The sequence below is a fragment of the Lytechinus variegatus genome, chromosome 2, assembly GCF_018143015.1.
Source record: "Lytechinus variegatus isolate NC3 chromosome 2, Lvar_3.0, whole genome shotgun sequence".
Taxonomy (NCBI): domain Eukaryota; kingdom Metazoa; phylum Echinodermata; class Echinoidea; order Temnopleuroida; family Toxopneustidae; genus Lytechinus; species Lytechinus variegatus.
In genome coordinates this window covers 52,834,518-52,854,381 of record NC_054741.1, presented here as the reverse complement: position 1 = coordinate 52,854,381, position 19,864 = coordinate 52,834,518, and the positions used below count along the sequence as shown (strand labels likewise).

At 36.5% G+C, this 19,864-nt stretch overlaps 1 protein-coding gene across 1 annotated transcript in view; it reads right to left on the bottom strand.

Moving 5' to 3' along the window:
• Window positions 1-6,828: 6,828 nt before the first annotated feature.
• The window catches only part of LOC121406859 (unconventional myosin-XVIIIa-like), a 67,645-nt gene continuing 54,609 nt past the window's right edge, over window positions 6,829-19,864 (bottom strand). The window contains exons 9-19 of the mRNA XM_041597729.1: window positions 18,520-18,580; window positions 17,813-17,957; window positions 17,018-17,282; window positions 15,029-15,221; window positions 14,416-14,505; window positions 13,308-13,452; window positions 12,502-12,661; window positions 11,389-11,572; window positions 7,999-8,206; window positions 7,526-7,626; window positions 6,829-6,957 (exon numbers count right to left, since the gene is read on the bottom strand). Coding sequence (XP_041453663.1) covers window positions 6,829-6,957; window positions 7,526-7,626; window positions 7,999-8,206; window positions 11,389-11,572; window positions 12,502-12,661; window positions 13,308-13,452; window positions 14,416-14,505; window positions 15,029-15,221; window positions 17,018-17,282; window positions 17,813-17,957; window positions 18,520-18,580 — 1,681 coding nt within the window. The remainder of the gene's footprint in view (window positions 6,958-7,525; window positions 7,627-7,998; window positions 8,207-11,388; window positions 11,573-12,501; window positions 12,662-13,307; window positions 13,453-14,415; window positions 14,506-15,028; window positions 15,222-17,017; window positions 17,283-17,812; window positions 17,958-18,519; window positions 18,581-19,864) is intronic.

The following is a 19,864-nucleotide window of genomic DNA, read 5'->3' as shown; positions in this document are numbered from 1 at the left end:
AAGATTCTTTTTAAATGAATATATATTCATAAATACACCATGAATAAACAAATAAATAGATAAATAAATACAAAATGAATAATTAAATTGGATAAAAACAAATAAATACTAAACATAAAGTCAAATTAATGATGAAAAATCAGTAACTAGTAAAAAGAAACATTTCTTGAACTGCCTTCATGTTTAAAATCTTGAACTTGGTAAGGTAATCGTGATAATAATAATTCATTGCTTACAATCAATGCAGAGTGGGAATGGGTGATTAATAACTTGTATTGTTATTATCAATAACCACTAATTGTTATAACACTATGGTGACATGAAACACAATAATACAAACTCACCAGAAAAAACTTGACTTTCTCTCTTCACTTTCCATGGAAAAGGTAAAGCGTAATCCACAGTTTAAATCCTTGCATAGTTCTTCCCAATCTGATGTTTGAAAAGCAATCTTCAAGAAAGCAATGTGATCCGACACGACTTCTCGTGCTTATTAGGTTTTGCAGACCCCCTAACGGGGCAACCAGGTTAGCGTTTAATTCTGACCTAGTGCGAGCGTTTACTAGGAAGGAGGAAATTGGCTCTTACACCCCTGGTTAAACCCACAAGAGTGCACTCTCCACTCTTCAACTATTAAGAAGGGGTAAGCTATAGGGGGAGAAAATAGGGGGAAGGGGATAAGAGTTGGTATGAAGGAGGAACTGAATGATCCCACCAGGCTGTAATGAGTGACTTTAATGCGTAAACTTTAACTTCTTGGTTTCATTTTCTTCTTTTTCAATTTCAACTACTTTCAGATGTTTTCATTCTCTTTTATTGCAGGATTCTTTGATGCAATATATGTACAAAATGTACTAGATGGATTCATAAACTTGTAATATCAGCTTGAATCGATGTTTTTCATAGATTTGCTCATTTTGGATTATGTGTTGTATGTAGTGCCATGTCTGGGTGAGGTCCGAAATCCTTCTTTTTTTGCGCTGACAAGTCAGGTGAAAAGTTGTCAATAGGGGAATCACAGGAAGGATGTCACTGAAGTTCAAAGAGTTTGAATTGCCCCATGCAGTCAGGGGTAAGGAGAGGGGTGTGGTCCCCTGGTAACATATACATACTAGTACACCATGCAGTTACATTGGTATACAGGGAACTTTATCAATTTAGTCTGCTGTACACATGTCACTAGCATCCCAGGAAAACAGTGTCAGAGTTATTAGGTGGGTAAGTGGGGTTCTCCTTTCATTCCTTCCCCTTGTTATCATTCAGAATAATGCAAATCTTTAAAATTCAACAACTTTGTTATTTGTTGTCCGATTTTGATCAAATTTTCAGCAGTTTGTTCTGAATTTTACTCTATTTATTGAGATATAAATATCTCCAGCCTGGAGCATCCCTTTAACAACAGAGCAGTTTGTATAAGGCTACCATCAATTACAAGTTTAAACACCCGCAATGGCATTCTCCTGCATTGATTGATTACATTTTTGGGTGAAGAAAGATTCATCCTACTTCATATGACTATATTCTTTATATCATGGATAATTTTTGCATTACTATGATTAGGCTAGTCCTTTGTCAGGACTGTTGTGTGTGTTTTTTTTTTTACTCTGGCCCCTATACTACACAATCGACCTCTACGCCCTAAATATAAACAACCCCTCGAATAGGGCGTGAAAAATAGGGAATAGGGCGTGAAAAATAGGGAATATCGCGATCAATGGGGTTTGGTACATGGTGGAGAATGAAGAGAGGGGGGAGAGAAATGAACTACCAACGGATAGAATCTTGACTATGATTAGGCCTACATCTTATACATTTATTTCATTATGTGAAGATTTGAAAGCAGAAAAAAAGCAAACAAACAGCACCAGTCAGTGTTCGGAGATGACCACACCCGCAGGAAGAAGTGGAGAGAGAGAGGGAGAGATTGGCAGTGAAGAAGCAGTCACATAGCAAATTAAATCAGACATTTGAGTGTATTTAAATCATCTTGCTGACAGACCCAATAACCAGTCATCCTCTAGAGAATTTCAAACAACACTTCTAAGAAGTTTCAAAATACGCACATTCACTTACATTACAGAGACAACAAGGGAGGTCTACAATATTCACAGTATCTCTCAAAAAACAGATAATGTAAAAAAACAGATATATGTTCTCTTAACAAATCATAGCGCACTTTCCATGAATATAAATAATAGGTATGAGTGTGTTGGTGCCAATGCAAGCACTTTTGTGAGGTGCTTTTGAATTACAAGGTGAACCCCAAGATGCCTGCGATGCCACAACCTATGCATTATTTGTTTTACAAAACAAGTTTAAACGCTAGAGTATAAATTAGTAGAGGAAATTCAAATCCCTCCAAGCTTTCTCACTGGATCGCACAGATGGAGGGAGACCCCATTCCTGAGGAAAATCATAAAAATCCATGCTATATTGTTCTGTTTGAAAAATGACATCTTCGTTTATATGCTTCTAAATGATGGATCCAAAATTCACAGTACTGCATCCGAAAATGCAAGGCTGAAAGGTTGCAGAGCATTAAAGCATTTGCAATACATACTGGTATATGGACGTGCTAATTGGCTAATCATTAAACCCACTCCACATTAGATTAAAATATATTACTGACTATCCTTTCAAGAAAATGAGAAGTGCAAAAATTGAAATAAAGCACTTGAAGTTTACCCAAGTGTCAAAAACCAACGAAAAGCATGAATCGAGGCATATCCTTTTCAGTGAAGGATAAAATCTGCAAAAAAAAAGAAGATAAATAAAGAGGGGGTGCCCCAATCAAATCAAGTTCACATCAAGTATTTTCCCACCCTTATTCAGTTCACTTGATGCCCAATAATCAAGGGAGGGAGCGTTGTGGAAGCCACATGCTTTCCCCTCCAAGCCGCCTGCCCATATGCCGCACTGACGAAAAGTGGAAATCCTCGCAGCTGACAGACACAATTTATTCCCTTCCTTGTAGAAGTCAAGTGCATAAGAGAAAGTAACAAGGTAGATGGGTGCTGAGCAAGACGAGATGATAGACGGTCTGTTAGCGTGATTAACGCTGCATGACAAACATCAAATTAACCAAAGACAATACAATCTTGTTTTGCTATAGTACAGCTTGCATATGCTTCCAAGTTGATCCTGTTGCGCTTGTACAGACAGACACATGGACACAAATCCACTTTTCAGGCATTGAAGGGGCTGAAACATTTTCAGGATAAAATTTCTGATATCCAATCAATTTTTTTATAAGTGATCAAATCATTCTTTTAGAAGAAACTAAAACATTGTTAAGAGGGACTGCTAGATCTCTTTCAAAATCACAATTTCAATCACAGTCAAATTTTCACACATAATCACTTGACGGCAACTACACTTTTGTGTACTCCAGTATAAATCATATCATTGACCCTTCAACAAAGCTTTATTAAACAGACTTATATCGATGGCAACAGTTATGAGAGCAATACTTTGAAAACCTAAGAAGTTATACTTGACAAACCTATCCTGTAATCAACGTTTAAATGGGAATTATTTGAGGGGAAACATTACGTAAAAATCTTGCAGACCGATGGTCTTTCTATGCAGGTGGTTGCTACAGAAAGTTTGACTGTACTTGAAAGTCTGTCAGAATGATTGGTGAGGCAATCTCAACTAGCTACAGGTGGGTTATCTAAGTCTCCTACACATATTAAGATAGGAAACACGTTCTCACTACGAATCAATCAACCTTACAGATCTACAGGGAAGTGGTTCCATAAGGGAAATCCAATCAAATAAACTAGCTTGAGCGAGGTTGAGAGGGGTAATAGAATGATGTAGTGAGGGAGAAAGAGAGAAAGACATAGAGATGGAAAGACAAAGATAGACAGACAGACAGAGAGTGAGGATAGAAGAGAAAAGAGAGAATGAAAGATAGGCGTGATAGCTCAGTCGGTAGAGCGGGGGTTTCGGACTCCAATGACCCGGGTTCGATTCCCAAGTGGTGTACCAGTGTCCTTTGGTAAGGCATTTATCCTCACTACCAGGTCCCTCGGAGAGGACCTTAAGCCGTCGGTCCCCTGGTTGCTTGCTCACAGGCATTCATGCTTTCTTAGCAGTCAGGTAAAAAACCTCGGTATAATAAAGAGGGACACAAAGATACAAAAAGACAAAGAGAGAGTGACAGAAAGGCTGAGAGTGAGAGGTAGAGAGCAAGTGATAGAGGGGGAAAGAGATAAGAGAGAGAGACACATAGACAAAAAGACAAAAGAGAAAATTACAGACAGGCATGCAAAGAGAGAGAGATACACAGGAGGGGATAGAGAGAAACAATAAGAGAGTGTGTGAGAGAGAGAATAGAGGGCAGTATTACAGGTGTTGATAAAGTGGATTGTGAGTCAACCATTGGTAGATCCTATCATCATACAGCATCCTTCTAGTATACTTTGATCATGGCTGTGAGGACCAGAGAGTTTGTACATTAGGCCCATCTGCACTCATCTTATGGATTGTTGCAAGAAATTTGTGATCAATTGCAAGTCTATTTTCGGTCGCTGAATCAATGTCTTGCAGTTAATTGCAAATTAGTGATTGATTGCTAATCTGCTCCTTGAAAAAGAAGTTTAATCTTATTTGCTATAACCAACATTGATCTATCAGTTGTAAAATTGCAACAGAATATTTGAAATTGATCGCAAATATTTTCCTGCAACACCCCTTAAGTCTGTTAACAGTCCTACAAGCCTTCATTTGCCATAGCATCCTTTTGAAGTCTATCACTCTTATAATTACCATTAATCGATTCTCATATCATTAGAGAGAAGCATTACACTGGAGTGAAAAAAATAAATCAATGAATAAAGATATCATACCACATAAACACTAAGAATGAGCTCAGCAGATTTTACTCACCAAAATTTATCCAGATCATCCAACCTGATCCTTGAAACATTTCTTTTGCTATTCAAATAACAGCGTTTCAGATTGCCAAAGCGATTCCAAGGAATCTTTCCTTACAAGTAATCACCACGTTCATAACAGCGTTTCATCCAAAAACAATAAAATATCCTCGAAGTGCAAATATGTATACTCAATTAAGTTATTTTTATTTAATGAAAAACAAGAGAGTAAAGTCAAGGTCATCAAATGCATGGTATCCTGACACTGCAGATCACTATAATTTGACTGGCAAAGGAAGTATGAGCTTAAAGAATGTGTCACAGCACTCGATGGCTACACGTCCAAATAATATAACTAGCAAATCATATTAGATTGGTAGGTTTCAAAGGCTCCCTTCACACAAGTGGAATAAGCAACTGATATTATTATGAACCTGGAACTCATTCTCCTTGATAGATTGGTAAATTCTGCAAGGCCTCTCTTTTCAGACAAGTGACATTTGCTACTGATCATTATGTTAACACCATAGATTTTTTTAGGGGGAATATGGGTAAATTTCTTTCATAAAGCATTTTCATGTAAGTCAGAGTGGCATATACATATCGCTGATTATCATTTGTCTATTGGGTTAATCATCCATTCATCGCTTGCCATTTAAGATATAATAATACAGAAAAAAACATGGTTCAAAAAGATTAATGGTATTGAACCACACGCTTAAAAGAAAAAATAATACCAGCTTCAATGCCCCATACTTTTTCATTCATTACATAGATTTACAGAATGTATGCACGTCCCATGAAAGTGCCTCAAAAGACATATGCACCTCCATTGCAATGGTCAAGGGAAGAGGGTCAATTTTAAGGCCAGCCTGGTATTACTCATCTGACCTTGGGGATTAAGGACTGTCTGGTGTTACAGCTTTACCACGATATTTTGAGAACTACTGAATATGGTGCAAGATGTGTGGGAGAGATTCTATGGTGTGACTAGCGTGCAAACAGACACCAGTAGTTAAAGGGTATACTACTGTCATCTCTTTAACAATATCAGGATAAAAATGATGAAATATTATTGTTTTAATCTTAAGCATTTATGTTTCCAACCATTATTTGTATCTTATGAACAGTCAAAAACAAAAATCTTCGAGTAGGAAAGAATACAAAGGAGAATGTTGTTTGATGCAAAATAAGTAAAAAAGATAACCCTTCATGTTGTCAATTACAAAATTTTGAAGTTTAGTTTCACAAATAAAATGCAATATACATTTAGACATATAGGCATGAAAAAAATGAATATATCAATATTCATTTTGTTTGTACATTCTCTTCCTAAAACTCATAAATGTATATCCTGTACATGCATTTCTGGCATGCACCTATTGAATAAGATCACACTTTTGATCTGAAAAACAAGTCAGAAAAAGAAAATGGAACCAACAGGACCTAAACCTATCATCTACTGATTGCTGGTCAGTGACTCTACCACCAGGCCATCACTAGTCCATGGCACAGTCACAATGAAATAAGAAACCTCTTAATTCATTCTGACTTGGATTCCTAGTCCAATATGGACAATTAAATAGAATGTTACCACATACCCATGAACTGAAAGGAAACAAACAATCACATTTTCAAGAAAAAAAGGTAAGAGTTAAGAAAGAGATAAGTATACACCTAGAAAAAAAAGGGTTTTAAAGAAATGTGTAACATTTCTCCCTCTGTGCCTTTAGTCAAAGCTGCTCACTCTATCTAAAACCTGCATTGTAAAATTGCTCTTATTTGAGCTAAACATAAAAAATACATAAAATATTTATAATGGAAAAAAATCATAATTAGGATAAATATGAAATTTAACTGATATTGCAAGCAATTCAAACAGATATACGCTGAAAAGTAAAAAAGACAAAAACCAAAACGAAACAAAACCCCAAATGATAAAATGATACTACAATTTTGTTTTCACTGTAAACAAGAGTAATAAAATCAGAAATGTTGAATAATTTCTTACCTGACTTAGTCCTAATCTAAATGATGATTGGTCCAAGTCTAGATGATTCAGAAGAAGTTCCACAGCCTAAAAAGATAACAACAACAATCAAAACAATATAATTTAGATTCTCAAGAAAACAGATCATCATCATCATCATCATCATCAACATCATCATTACCATCATAATCATCATCATCACCATCATCTTGCTTCTTTTCTTACATCTAAAATTTTATTCTGAACACTTCCTTTCTTCCCTTCACTTCAGCTTTCTCATCTAACTTTCCTTTCCAATCATTCTCCTTTTCTTCATTCTTCCAAGTCCATGACACTTGCTGTGGAAATAATTGATGTCAGAAAATCTGCGCATGATGCCAAAATGAATCCTACCCTTAATCTAGACCCATTCCTTATTTCTAATGAAACTGAATTAAAAGCTGTATCACAACCCTAAACTTTATTTCAGAGAAATTAGGGGAGAAGCAATTGTACATTTTCTTCCCTCCTTTCTCCTTCTCCTCCAATACCTTGTTCTTTCTCCTCTCTTATCCTTCCTTACATTCCATCTTCATTTTCATCCACCATTTTAATCATCCCTCCTTCTCTCCCTGCCTCCTTTTTTCCACCCTCTAAACCCGATGATCGTTCTCACCTTCCTTTCATCCATGACCGGTTCTGGCATCTTGGCTTCCGACGAAGCTAGTATCTCAAAGCGATATCTAAACTCTTGGAACAGCATGCTCTCAGGGAAACCTGTAGAAAGAGAGGTGAATACAATAGAAGGTCACTTGGCAATATCACCAATTAACCCTGAAAAATTTGATGACATTCTTGCCGCAACAAAGTGCCAATCAATAGGATATACTTTGTTCCTATAGGTACAAGAGTGTATAAATCAAAATATCTTTAAATTGTATACTAAGATGCAAGAAAACCGCTTGATGAATATTTTCTCTGTGATCTGTATTCAATTAACCGGATTAAATGGTTCATTTGCTTGGTGCGATGACATTAGAAAAACATTAGTGTTCGCAATCACAAAACTTCACTTGTTTTTTAGATAATTGGTTATTATTAAAGAGAGATTTAGGTGGTTTATCTTGCTATAACCTTAGCATTACTTACCAAACCTAAAGATCCGGATAGCAGCCATGATCGTTGATCCCCTGAACTGTGACCTCAGTAAGGGTACATTGAGAAGGTCGTTGTTAGATGGTGAGTTGGGTGGTTTGCCTGCGATGATCCTAGCTTCACAAAGACCAGCATCAGGATGAGGTAGAAGACAATGGACAAAGTGAAGGCGAGTGCGACGGATGCTTTCTATGATACCATCCTGATAGAGGAAAATAAGATGATTATTTTTGTTAAGGGATGCTACAGGCTGAGAATGATATGATTTAAACAGATAAAGAAAGGTCAGACAAACAAAACACTGAAAATATGATCCAACTTGGACTAGGAATAACAAAGTTATGGCATTTTGAAGATTTCTTTTATTGTGGTGAAACAGTTCTAGGTATATCTTCATGAATATTCAGTGAGCAACTTAATGATGTCATATCCCCACTTGTTCTTTTGTATTTAATTATATAGTTTATTCACATTTCTTATCCCAAGAACTGAGAAGATTGGATTGATGAATGATATAATGCATTAGATATTCATTGCTGTAACTTATTTCATTATTAAGGACACACATTATTCACACATGTATGAAAAAATGAAACGATCATGATTTCATGTAATAACACAGGGAAAGTGAGGATGTGACCTCATCAGCCCATCTAATCAATATTCATGATGACATGCATATAACTTTTTTCACAAAATATTGCTTAACTTTAAAATTCAATAACTTCGTTACTGTAAGTAACGGTGTATTAACCACACCTTTTTCTCGGCGGGATAGAAGCAAAAGTCGGGGGTGCGGTTTATACACGGTGACGTGTCTGAGCCAGCCCGCCGTAACCCATCCCGTTCATGTACGATCTCTGCCCGTTCTCAACACATCGAGTGGCCGGACGTAGCCCAGGCAATGTCGTTTAGAGGGGTATGAGCCGGTAATGGGAAGCGATTATTACGATCTTAATTAAATGTTGTCCATAACAAACGCACCCACCTGATGACACTAATTTTAACCTCATGACACTAATTTTGACTTTATTCTCGATTCAAAGTAGTGAAGTTCCCTAGCTAATTGGTGGCAGCATTTTATAAGACTTCAATGTTCTTCCTAGCTGTCTCCACATTCTATTTTAATGTATATATATTTTTTATCTTGTGATTGTTTTTAATTTTGAATGAAATAAATTGAAATTGAATTGAATTTAAAAGAGATGCCAAGCATACTCGGTAATATTTTGTCACCGCTGAGCGAGAGTTGAGCGAGCTTAGAGATTGCGACTTAAGCTGGCGCTATTCAAAGTCCCGTTTTGCGCCAGCTTGTTTTTCCTTCCTGTTTGCTTTTCATAAGATACCATGTAAACCACGCACGCGAGAGACGGCACGAAGCCGTAAAAAACAACTGGAAAATATGTCAATTTCTTTGTTTCTTGAACCTTCCTGTAATCCCATATCCAAAATTCATGCTAAGACATCAAATTTCTGAAAGTGATTGTGAGGTTGTGATGCAAGAAATGTGAATGTTTCTTCCTCCTACGCTGGGAAAGACACAGATCATAATTTGATTAGATGTACTAGCATGACTGGTACTGTATCGTAGTTTGCAATGTAATGGCAGTGCTGTGTGTGTGTGTACACTGTGACTGTGAGGTGAGTGTGTAAGTTGCCAATATTGTCGGGACCGTTCTTTCTTTCTAACATTTGTAGATGAATTGATCAAGAACAGCAGATTTCCGCATATCGGTAATCTCTTTGGATACTTTGAAATCTTAAAAACTTAGATTTTGTTTCTCCGTACCTCAAATATGCATGTAAATGTGAGACTTTTTTTTTTAGTCCAAAGTTGGGGGTGCGGTTAATACACCGTTACTTACGGTATTTGTTATCCGATTTGTATGATTTTTCTTTGCATTTTGCTCTGTGAATTTTACTCTAATTATTTAGATATATTTTCGGCCTGGAGTACCCTCTTAAAGAGCTTGTCTTTAACTCTGGTAAATCCCCACCCCCTCCCGATCATGTCTATCACTATTCTAATTCATTACTAGATAATATCAATGTGTATGCCCTAAAACAGTTATGATGTAGAGGATATAAAATGAAAATGCGTTATACAGTACAAATTCAGGGATTTTTTTCATGAAAAATTATTTCCATTGGGTGCCTGATCAAACAAAATTTCTGTGTATTTTTTTTCCATTTGATATGAAACCTATTCCAAAGCATGGACAGGGCTGTAAATGTCAGAATATAGTCTTTGTCTGAAGATCCTTGATATAAATCCCTAAAATAAGATAAATGTTCAGAGGACCCTTTTTAAGGAAAATGTCACTGACAGAGGGGGCTCAATATATTTGATTTGAATATCTAAAATTTGATTTCGTCAATAATTCTAGGTGAATTAACTCCAAATGTTGACAAAAAAATGGAGAAAAACGATATATTTACTGAGAACAACACCTTAACGTTATTCCTGTACAATCAGGAAGTATTCCATAAGAATTCTCTTTACTAATATTGTACATATGCGATATAGACCTCGAAAAAATGGTGAGAGTTGTCATTTTTGTTAAAAATACATCTCTGTAAAGACGCGCAAGCGTGTTCTGCAAGCGTATTTGAAGTCAATAAATTGACGAAATCTCACTCCTTCGCCACACCTCCTCGCGGAATGGATTTCCATCAGTGGAGTGATATGAGAGAGCTATAAAAACATGTTTCTTATTGGATATTGATTTAAAAATAGGTGTGTCTTACAGAGATAAAATTAAGATAAAATTGTTCTCAGAATACCAATTCAGAGAAATTTAAAGGTATTTTATCTCACTGATTTTAACGGAAATAAAATATTTCATTTTAACTGAGATAAAATGGATCTTGGAATACCACCCAAGGACACCACCATACCATTCCGAATTATTTCATGGCAAACATGGTCTAAGTTTGATACATGCTGCTGTGCTTTTGCCACCCATGCATGCAGTTTGATTCCCATAAGCAGTAGATATCATTGAGGATCATCGTGATAGTGTTCCCGACTCAAATTTTGTAAGCTTCATATTGTTTCCTTCATTAAAATCACTTTTTTTTCATCAACACATTTTGATAAACACAGAAATCATGAAACCTTTTAAACATACTAGATTAACACCACACAACCAATTGGATAATTGAAATCTTATTGAATCTTATCTTGCAAAATGTATTTCTTTTAATCCTGAACTAAATCGATATTAAAAGAAAGTGAAGCATTCCTTTTGAAATTATATTTAATAATGTGACTTATTAACACATTGCCTTCTGGAACTGGGTGATGATCGCACAAAACCTAAGTGGAATTACAGAAGTTAATAGTCAATTGGTTAACAAACCCATATTCACTCAATTCCTTACCACTTGGTACTTTGCCTGAAGACAGAGTGATTTCCTCTTGATTGCAGCCGTTCCACTGGTCCATGCCCTACGTATGCTGGAAGCCCTACGCAGCGATGAACTGCCCTCTATGCCAGCGACAGATCCAACCATAGAACTAGGAAGGGAGCCTGAGAGGCTCGTGAACACACGGCTAATGTTTGGTCTATGAATGAAAGTCAGTAAAACATGTAATTAATAAGCCTGTTCACGGTTGTAAACTGCGCACGAGAAAAAAGGTCATTTGAGATAAACCATGAAGGTGGCTTTCAAATTCACTGACATAGGCATTTGTGATTCGATGATTATTCATGTATTCCTTTCAAAATATTCATTTTATCACATCCATGCTGAAGAGTAATAGATGGAGCCTTCATAATTACTGGTATTTGACAGTAGCCTAAACAATAGTCAAATGTGCCAAAGGCAGACATTAAAACAAACTTTATCCCTGATGTACTATTCTAGTCTCCTGGTGTATACAATGCTTTTTGTTCTTAGAATTTGAATACTTTACCGGTAAAGCTTACGCAACATCTACATTTGAAAATGATAGTGCTTATCCTAATAAAAAATCATAAAGGTCATTTGAGTAAAGTTGATCATGAGCTAACCGTGAACTGGCTTATAGCCATTCTTGTCCATGTACGATGCACATAAAATGTATAAGTAGGAATTTTGTACAAAATATACATTTTTATGATTTTTTAATAGAATTTATTGATTGTACTTTACTTTTGAACAATGCCCATGGGCCATCTCAAATTGAGTATTAAAATATGAGGATAAAAACTGTACATGTTGAAACTAAATAATTTGTAAGTACTGCATTGGAAAACCTGCACTAATACAGAAATCTATAATGTAAGAAACATAATATTTAAGAGTACTCTTATGTAAACTTCTTCATAATTTTTAATTTTCATTATACTTTGTTAATTTGCAAGTATCTATCCGTTTCATGTTTTTTTTTTTATATTTTGTCAACTTTGTATGTGTCAATCTCCAAACTGTATTACAATGAATTTTAATGGAAAAACCCAAATTGAATTGAACTGACATTGAATAATTATTGTAAAATTCTTGACTTCTTACTTCTGTGATTCTTGAAGGAGAACCGATGCACTGCGAATGGAGGGGTGTTCCCTGGACTGTCTTAGCCAGTTGGTAGTGTTGTAGGTGATAGGTACAGTACCATGGATGTGATTCAAGATGAAGGATCTCTTATTACTACTATGCTTGATGACACCATCCGCTGAAGGGTATGAAGGTAATGAAAGGGTTTCAAAATGAGTCTAGACATTCCAAAAGAATTTCGGTTCTCTTTTATAGCAGTTTTCATTTGCAATTTGAAAAAAAAATGGAAATTTCTGTTACAGACCGATTGCAGAATGAGTTAATAAAAAAAATCAATTGCAAGATTCAACTGTTCGCTTCTGACTGGCTGAAAATGAACTTACATTTGATTGTTTGACTCGTGTTTAATTGCTTTATTGTTTATACACACACACACACACACAGATTCCCTGAAGGAAAATGACAGGGGAAGGTCTTCATTCTAGCACACAAAATTTAAACTGTACATGTATGTGCCTGTTTTACCTGGCTGTGAAAAGAGAGTAGGCCTCATAACTTAGTATTTTCAGGGTCCCTTTTTTTTGGGGGGGGGTACATTTCTAAATTTCAACACAAATGGATAAAAGAAAGGGTACAACAAATCTGTAAGGTCAAAAGGAGGGACATTTAGGCCAATCAAAGGGGCATCAAGGACCATGGCCTTGGATAGCCATGATTACTGGATAGCCACTCTAAGTGTGACTTATAGTGGCACTTAAATTTCAGGTATGTGCTGTATTATTATAATACATCACTGAACTGGTCAGATCAGATTTGATACTCACATCTGTTGGCCTCCTCTTGATAGTGAAGGTAAAGACGCTCCAGGAATGAATCATCAGATGCTCCAGGAAAGATGGACTCCTCGTCCAGGAGCCACAGGATCCCCTTCTGCTCCGTGTTCCTCAGATCAGGATTTGAGGTGCGGATCTGGGGAAGGGGAGTGGGGTTAAATATTAAATGTGAATTCTTCAGATAGGTGATATCAGCTCCATCTATAGCCAATACAGGAACATGACATTCAAAATCTTGAGAAGATTGTCTAAGAATCTGGAGAACATCAATTCTTCATCCAGGGCTCCATAACAAGATATTAATTATGGAATAAACAAATACAACATACAATTGAGAAATAAATCAGCATATGTTTGCTCATGGTTTATGATGAAAACATATTTAAACAAATTGTGCAATTGGTTGATTTTTTTTTTGTTGCAGGGCCTACAAGCTATAACAAGCAGCTCATCTGGTTCAAGTTTGCCAGTCTGATAAAAAAAAGTAATCAGAATCAAACACTTCTAAAGCGGAGATTATCAGCTTAAAAAATGAAATGTAATATACCAGAAAAATCATACCTCATTTTATCATTTATGAAAGAAATGGTTGTTAATGTTATCTACCTATTGGACGAAAGAACTTTCAAGTGACAATATATTCATGGCACCCAGATGAAATCATGATCTAGGATGACAGATAGATAAACCTCAATATTTATGAAGTAAAATCACATACCAAGCTTGGTAACCCCACAGAAATCAAAAAATATCAAGTCGCAAGGAGTATTACGATAGAGAAACAGGGTCATTTGGTTAGAGCATTGGTTGTGGATTCGAATCTCAACTCTGCCATTGTCGCCACATTGATAAAAAGGCCCGAGAGTGATATCTGTCGTATATAACATCAGTCTATATGACTGATTAACCTAGACATAAAATGCTTCCTAGGTAATTGGTTATATACCAGCTTGGCGTTTACCAGCAAAATGCTATCCTGCCGAGTTCCTGCGGGAGTTACCATAAACAGAAACCCATTTCAAACATCCCTTCAATACCTGATATAATAAATGCATAACAATAAAAAAGAAACAGAAATGATCTTTGACCCTTTACTTACCAATCCTTGTTGTTTATCAATCATATTAACCATAAGACCAGGCGATGACTCTGGTTCATTCTCCCTCTCAAGATCACACTCTATGTTCTCCTAAAATGATCAAAATTAAAACAGGATAGAATATGTCATTTACATATCATAAATCATTAAACAGAGCAACAATGGCATTGCAATAAGCTGGCACATCATCAATCACTGCTTTATTTAATTTGGTTTGTGCTCTCAGGGAAGAAATTCATGGGCTTATATTCTGTGTTTGCACCAATATTGTTATTTATGTGTGGTATGAAAACATTACTGTCACTAGAAAAGGCTTTTAAGTGGGAGGGGGGAAATCTTGTCATACTAAAACCTGATCTTGATCAATTATGAATAATACGCAATAAAAGAAGATCTCAATGTTTCACGCTTTTTATAGTAAAAGCTCTACATCATATTAACACCAAATATATGATATCCCCCTTTTTCCCCCATGATCAAGTATGTACAGAAATAATGATATATACACAGAATCAGCATATTCAAGGACAAAAAGGTTATTTGAAATAAAATTTATACTATTAGTAATACGGTATCAAACATATTTACAAAGACAAGATGATCCTTTCCATACCTGAGCATATTTGTCTTTCTGCTGCGTGACAGCAGTATCGTGGAAGAGAAGCTGAAGTCTCTCCTGGGCGTAGTTAGTACAGAGATCCTGGAAGCTAGCACCGGTCTTACGACCACACCCTTCAGGTATCTGGAGACCAGGTAGGTCAACCACCAGGATAGAGGACTTGGTACGGTACGCTGACGATAGACCCCTAGACAAGGAACATTAAGATCATGTAGCGATAGGATTTACAAGGCAAGATCTGTGAAATGTCTGCCATGAGTCAAAATCATTTCATTATGGGAGAGATACATTCAACATCCCACTCACACAAGGAATGACATTTACGATGAAAAAAATATCTTGAATCTCTGCCATGGCTCTGAATACCTCATTGAATAATTGAATTATCAAGAAATTACATCATGCATGTGTATATCGTAAATACATCAATAATTTACAAATGTGTGAAGCACACGTCTGAAATTTATTTAGGAGTTCACCATGATATAGTGGTGACTTTGGAGAGTAATATAAAAAAAGAACAACAGGTATGCAAGGAAGTTCTATACCTGTTTAACACAAATTGATTTCAGCATATCACACAGTCTCCATGGACTCTTGCTCGAGTTAGTTCAGACTTAAGATATGGCTCAATGGTGTCAAAGGGCCCACTTTGACAAGAATCTGCATTTACCATACTTCACCCAGGTGTGGGTACTTACAGGAAGGAACATCATGAAAACTAAGAACATTGCAATTGCTGAGGGAAGGCAGGTACTGTCCGACCTCTCTTATCCGGACACGTTGGGACCAGCACCAATCCGGATAAGGGATTTATCCGGATCTGGGAGACCTAATATTAAATACATGCAGCTGCGCTGCCGGCTGCCTCCCCAGGGCACCGGCGGTAGCTACACTGCACTATTGTAGTGGGCGTACGGTAAAGACAATATTCACTGCAGAGTCAGTGCAAATTATAGGCAGTGTTTTTTATTGAAATGAAATCGATCGATGGCCAAAACTCTTGGATAATTTACCTGCTAAAATGACTGAGCTATACATCAAGCATACTTCGAAAGTGAAAGACTCAATGAAATACAAGGTTTTAAAATTAGATCATCCCGGCGGGTATCGCAGCTTCGCAATGTCAGCCATTGTTCCACTGACTGTAGGCTCAAACATGATAGATGGCGCTGTCCGTATTGAGGCCTAAAGTTAGTTAGCAAGACATGTGTTGTTTTTCCCGCGAATCAAAAAGAGAAACGTGATGAAATGTTTGCGCTGCACCCTGATTTACTGGAAATTATCATTCCTAAAGTTCTTTTGGTGATTTGGGTGAGATATTTTCATGAAAAATATGTTTGGTGTAGGGTGACTATGTTGGGAAATATATGTAATCAGAGTGGGTTTATGTATAAGATTGAGTTTAGATTGAAATCTCATTTCCTCACGTACCTGTACTAGATTAAAAAAAAAAAAAAAATGTCGGTAAGTGTGCGTCCGGATAATAGAGAGATCCGGATAAGGGGAGGCCGGATAAGAGAGGTCGGACTGTACTGGATATCTTATTTGTGGATCAAAAGCAACTATTAAATAGACAATATTTTCTTCTCTTTTTTTTAATTCTCATAATCATTTCTATCACTGATTTTTCATTCAACTTATTTCATGACTTGGCAGGCTCACCATACAACCCGAAGTTCACCATCCTCTTAGTTTTTAACAGACTACACTCCAGTCATGTATAATTGCTTTCTTAAGCATAAAATCTGAAAATTCTATAGAGAATCTACAGATCATCTTCATCCTAACGTTGACAAGTGAAACTACAGCATTGACCAGTTCTGTGTACAACCCAGGGATCATGCCTTCTAGGGCTTCTGTAGCATCCCCCTCCTCCCTTCAGACCCTCCATCTCCAACCCTTTTTAAAATTCTCTCTTATGACAGTAATCAGAAGAGGATGCAAAGTCTACACAGAATCCACGAATCATCTTCGCCTTACCTGTTGACTAGTGAAACCACAGCATTGACCAGCTCTGTGTACAGCCCTGAGATCATGCCCTCCAGGGCTTCTGTAGCACCCCCTGATGAACCGCCCTCGGATCCTCCATCAGACGGCACAGCTCTGAGGTGAGACCTGGTAGGGGTACCGGTTGCCTTGGGGTTGAAGGTGTTGCGGGCAAGGTCTTCAAGGGACACACCCAGGAGGGTCGCTGCTCTCTGGGCCTCTGATGGGTTGAGGAATTGGGCTTTGGCACTTCCGGATCCTGCACAATAGAAACGTGTTATAACCAACAATGTAACTATACCAGAATGAGGTTGTAAGAATCTACATCTATATCAAATTAAGAAACCCAAGAATAATTGCAACATTTACCTTCCCTTACCCCTGTAAAGGTGAGCAATATGCACTGCTCATGTTATCCAACCAAATGAAAAGTAATTATTTCAAAAGCATACTTGTATTTCCTTTTGCAAGTAGCCAGTTTTTCTGTAGTAAAGCAGAAATCTGTCATCTACAATCTGCAAGAAATATCCATGAAAACATACGCCTAAGATGTTTTATCCTTGCGGTACCAATCATTGCTTCACAGGGAATCCGTTCTATGAATATCCATCTGATTAAAACTTTTTTGTCTGCCATTATGGTACACTGTAACTACTACAAATATCTTGATCTTGATTGACAGTAGAACTATGTTACCATAGCTGCCAACCGTTGAGGACCAAACAAAAATTGATAATTCTTATCGACATTGTAAGATTGCATTCTATGAAATCACCACAGAACATTTACCTTTTGTTGCCCCTGCTGCGGCTAGATGGATGATAGCAGCCAAGACACACCACAGTCCCTTGCATTCATCCGGAGTGAAGTTCAGTAGCTGACATGAAGTCATTACTTTCTGCCACATCAACTTTGCATGATCTATCTCTTCATTCTGTAAATTGGGAGATAGGATGTGACTGTGATGTGAACGTGTTTTTACATATTTCATGCCATTGAAAGATTGGAAGATATTGTTTTGTTTTATTATCAGTAATGAATGTAAAAAGGGAGTAGCCTAGATAGGCTAATGGCTTTTTGTTACTCCCTCACATCCCATTCATTACTTTATGTTTTATCTTGTTATTTCTTGGTCTAAATTGTACAACTGTCATTGTTGTTTTTACTCTATTGCATTAACTCACAATGTATTGTACCTAGGTTTTTTAAGAGATGTGAAATAAATGAATTTGAATTTGAAGATGCATAAGTGCAATAATAATCCAACTCACAATAGAATAAAATACATAATGATCATGAGTGCATGTACTTTAATGATGAGTGGATCTCAATCCTAGATCATATTTACCTAGCTTTGTACAGAAAAAATAAAGACATCTTTCTAATCTTGATTTTGATCACTTTAATTAACCTCTATTAATTTTTGAAAGCAGGTGTATGGTGTATGAATTTATGTTAGAAACAAAAGTAATTCAGAGAAATCCAAATCTACCCACCTTTTGCAAGGGTTGAATGTAAGGATTCTCCTTTGACATTTTATGCAGTGACAGGTCTTGACTGAAATAAATAAAACAAGAAATAAAAAGCATATCAAAATGATGAGTAATTTCGTTAACAAAATCAACTTACAGGAATATCAATCAAATTTGAAGATGCCAAAAAAAATAAAGGAAAATAGTTCTGAAGGGATTTTGCCAGCCACGTAATTGGAAAATAGCAACTGTATTATTTTTTTATGTTAATAAACATGATACAAACTGTCCAAAAGGGTAGTATTTTTGAAAAGTTTTAGATTACTCAGCTGCACTCAGCATTTGGATAGTAAAGAAATACAAAGACAAATATCTGGCAGGAAGGTCACTGATGAGTGCACATGTACAAACAAAAGTTCTGAGTAATTGTAATTGGGTAGCCAGTTCAAAACGTAAGTTGGCATAGCAGGAAGATACCTTTAATTATTGATGTGAATACGTTTTCAACTTAAGTAAAATAATCAATCAAATTTTGAGTAAGATATCAATAATATATTGGGGAAAAAAGAGAGAGAAATAAAATTTAAATATTGTCTTTTCTCGGCCCTGTAATTCTCAAAGATCACTCCAATAATTGACATGCTCTTTTTAAAAAAAGGTGAATTGCTCAAACAAAAGAATAGAAGGACTTATATCTAAATAAAGAAAACAAACGCTACAGAATGATCAAGGTTGTATATTGATCTCCCCTCTTCTCGAATTTAATGCAAATACATATTAAAAAAACAAGTATGGATGAATAAATCAACTGAATTTAAATAAAGTGTTTGTCCTATCCCTTTAATGCCATGAACACCCATCTAGAAGGTGATGCAGTAAAGTGACTCTGTTTCTTCTCTACTTTGGCAAGACATCAAGAGCTGTGAAAGCAATTATTCATTCCATCACACCGAGACTGATCACAACCTCCCCTCATCGCACCCTTCCATTCCAATACCAAGGACCAGTGAGGTGTGATGTTATCATGCAGACGGTGACCATGGCAACCCCTCCAACGTTTCACACCTCTCCCGAAGCAACACCCTGAATGAGCCCTTCGTAAAGATGGACTTCGAATTCAGTCTTGACATTGGATGGATGGTAGCATGGGAATACTAGGTTAAAGTTGAGACAAAGAGCTAGTGTGGTCTCCTCTATTTTTGTCTATGTGGTGTATTAATTTGAAATGTTAAATCGTATCTGAACGTACCCAAAAGATGACTCTGAGGATTGGAAATACTGTAATTGCATTACAAGTCAAAATTTCAGGAACATACAACCCTCCTCTTTCTCTTCCCCTCCCTTTTATCATTCTCTTCAATTAATTGCC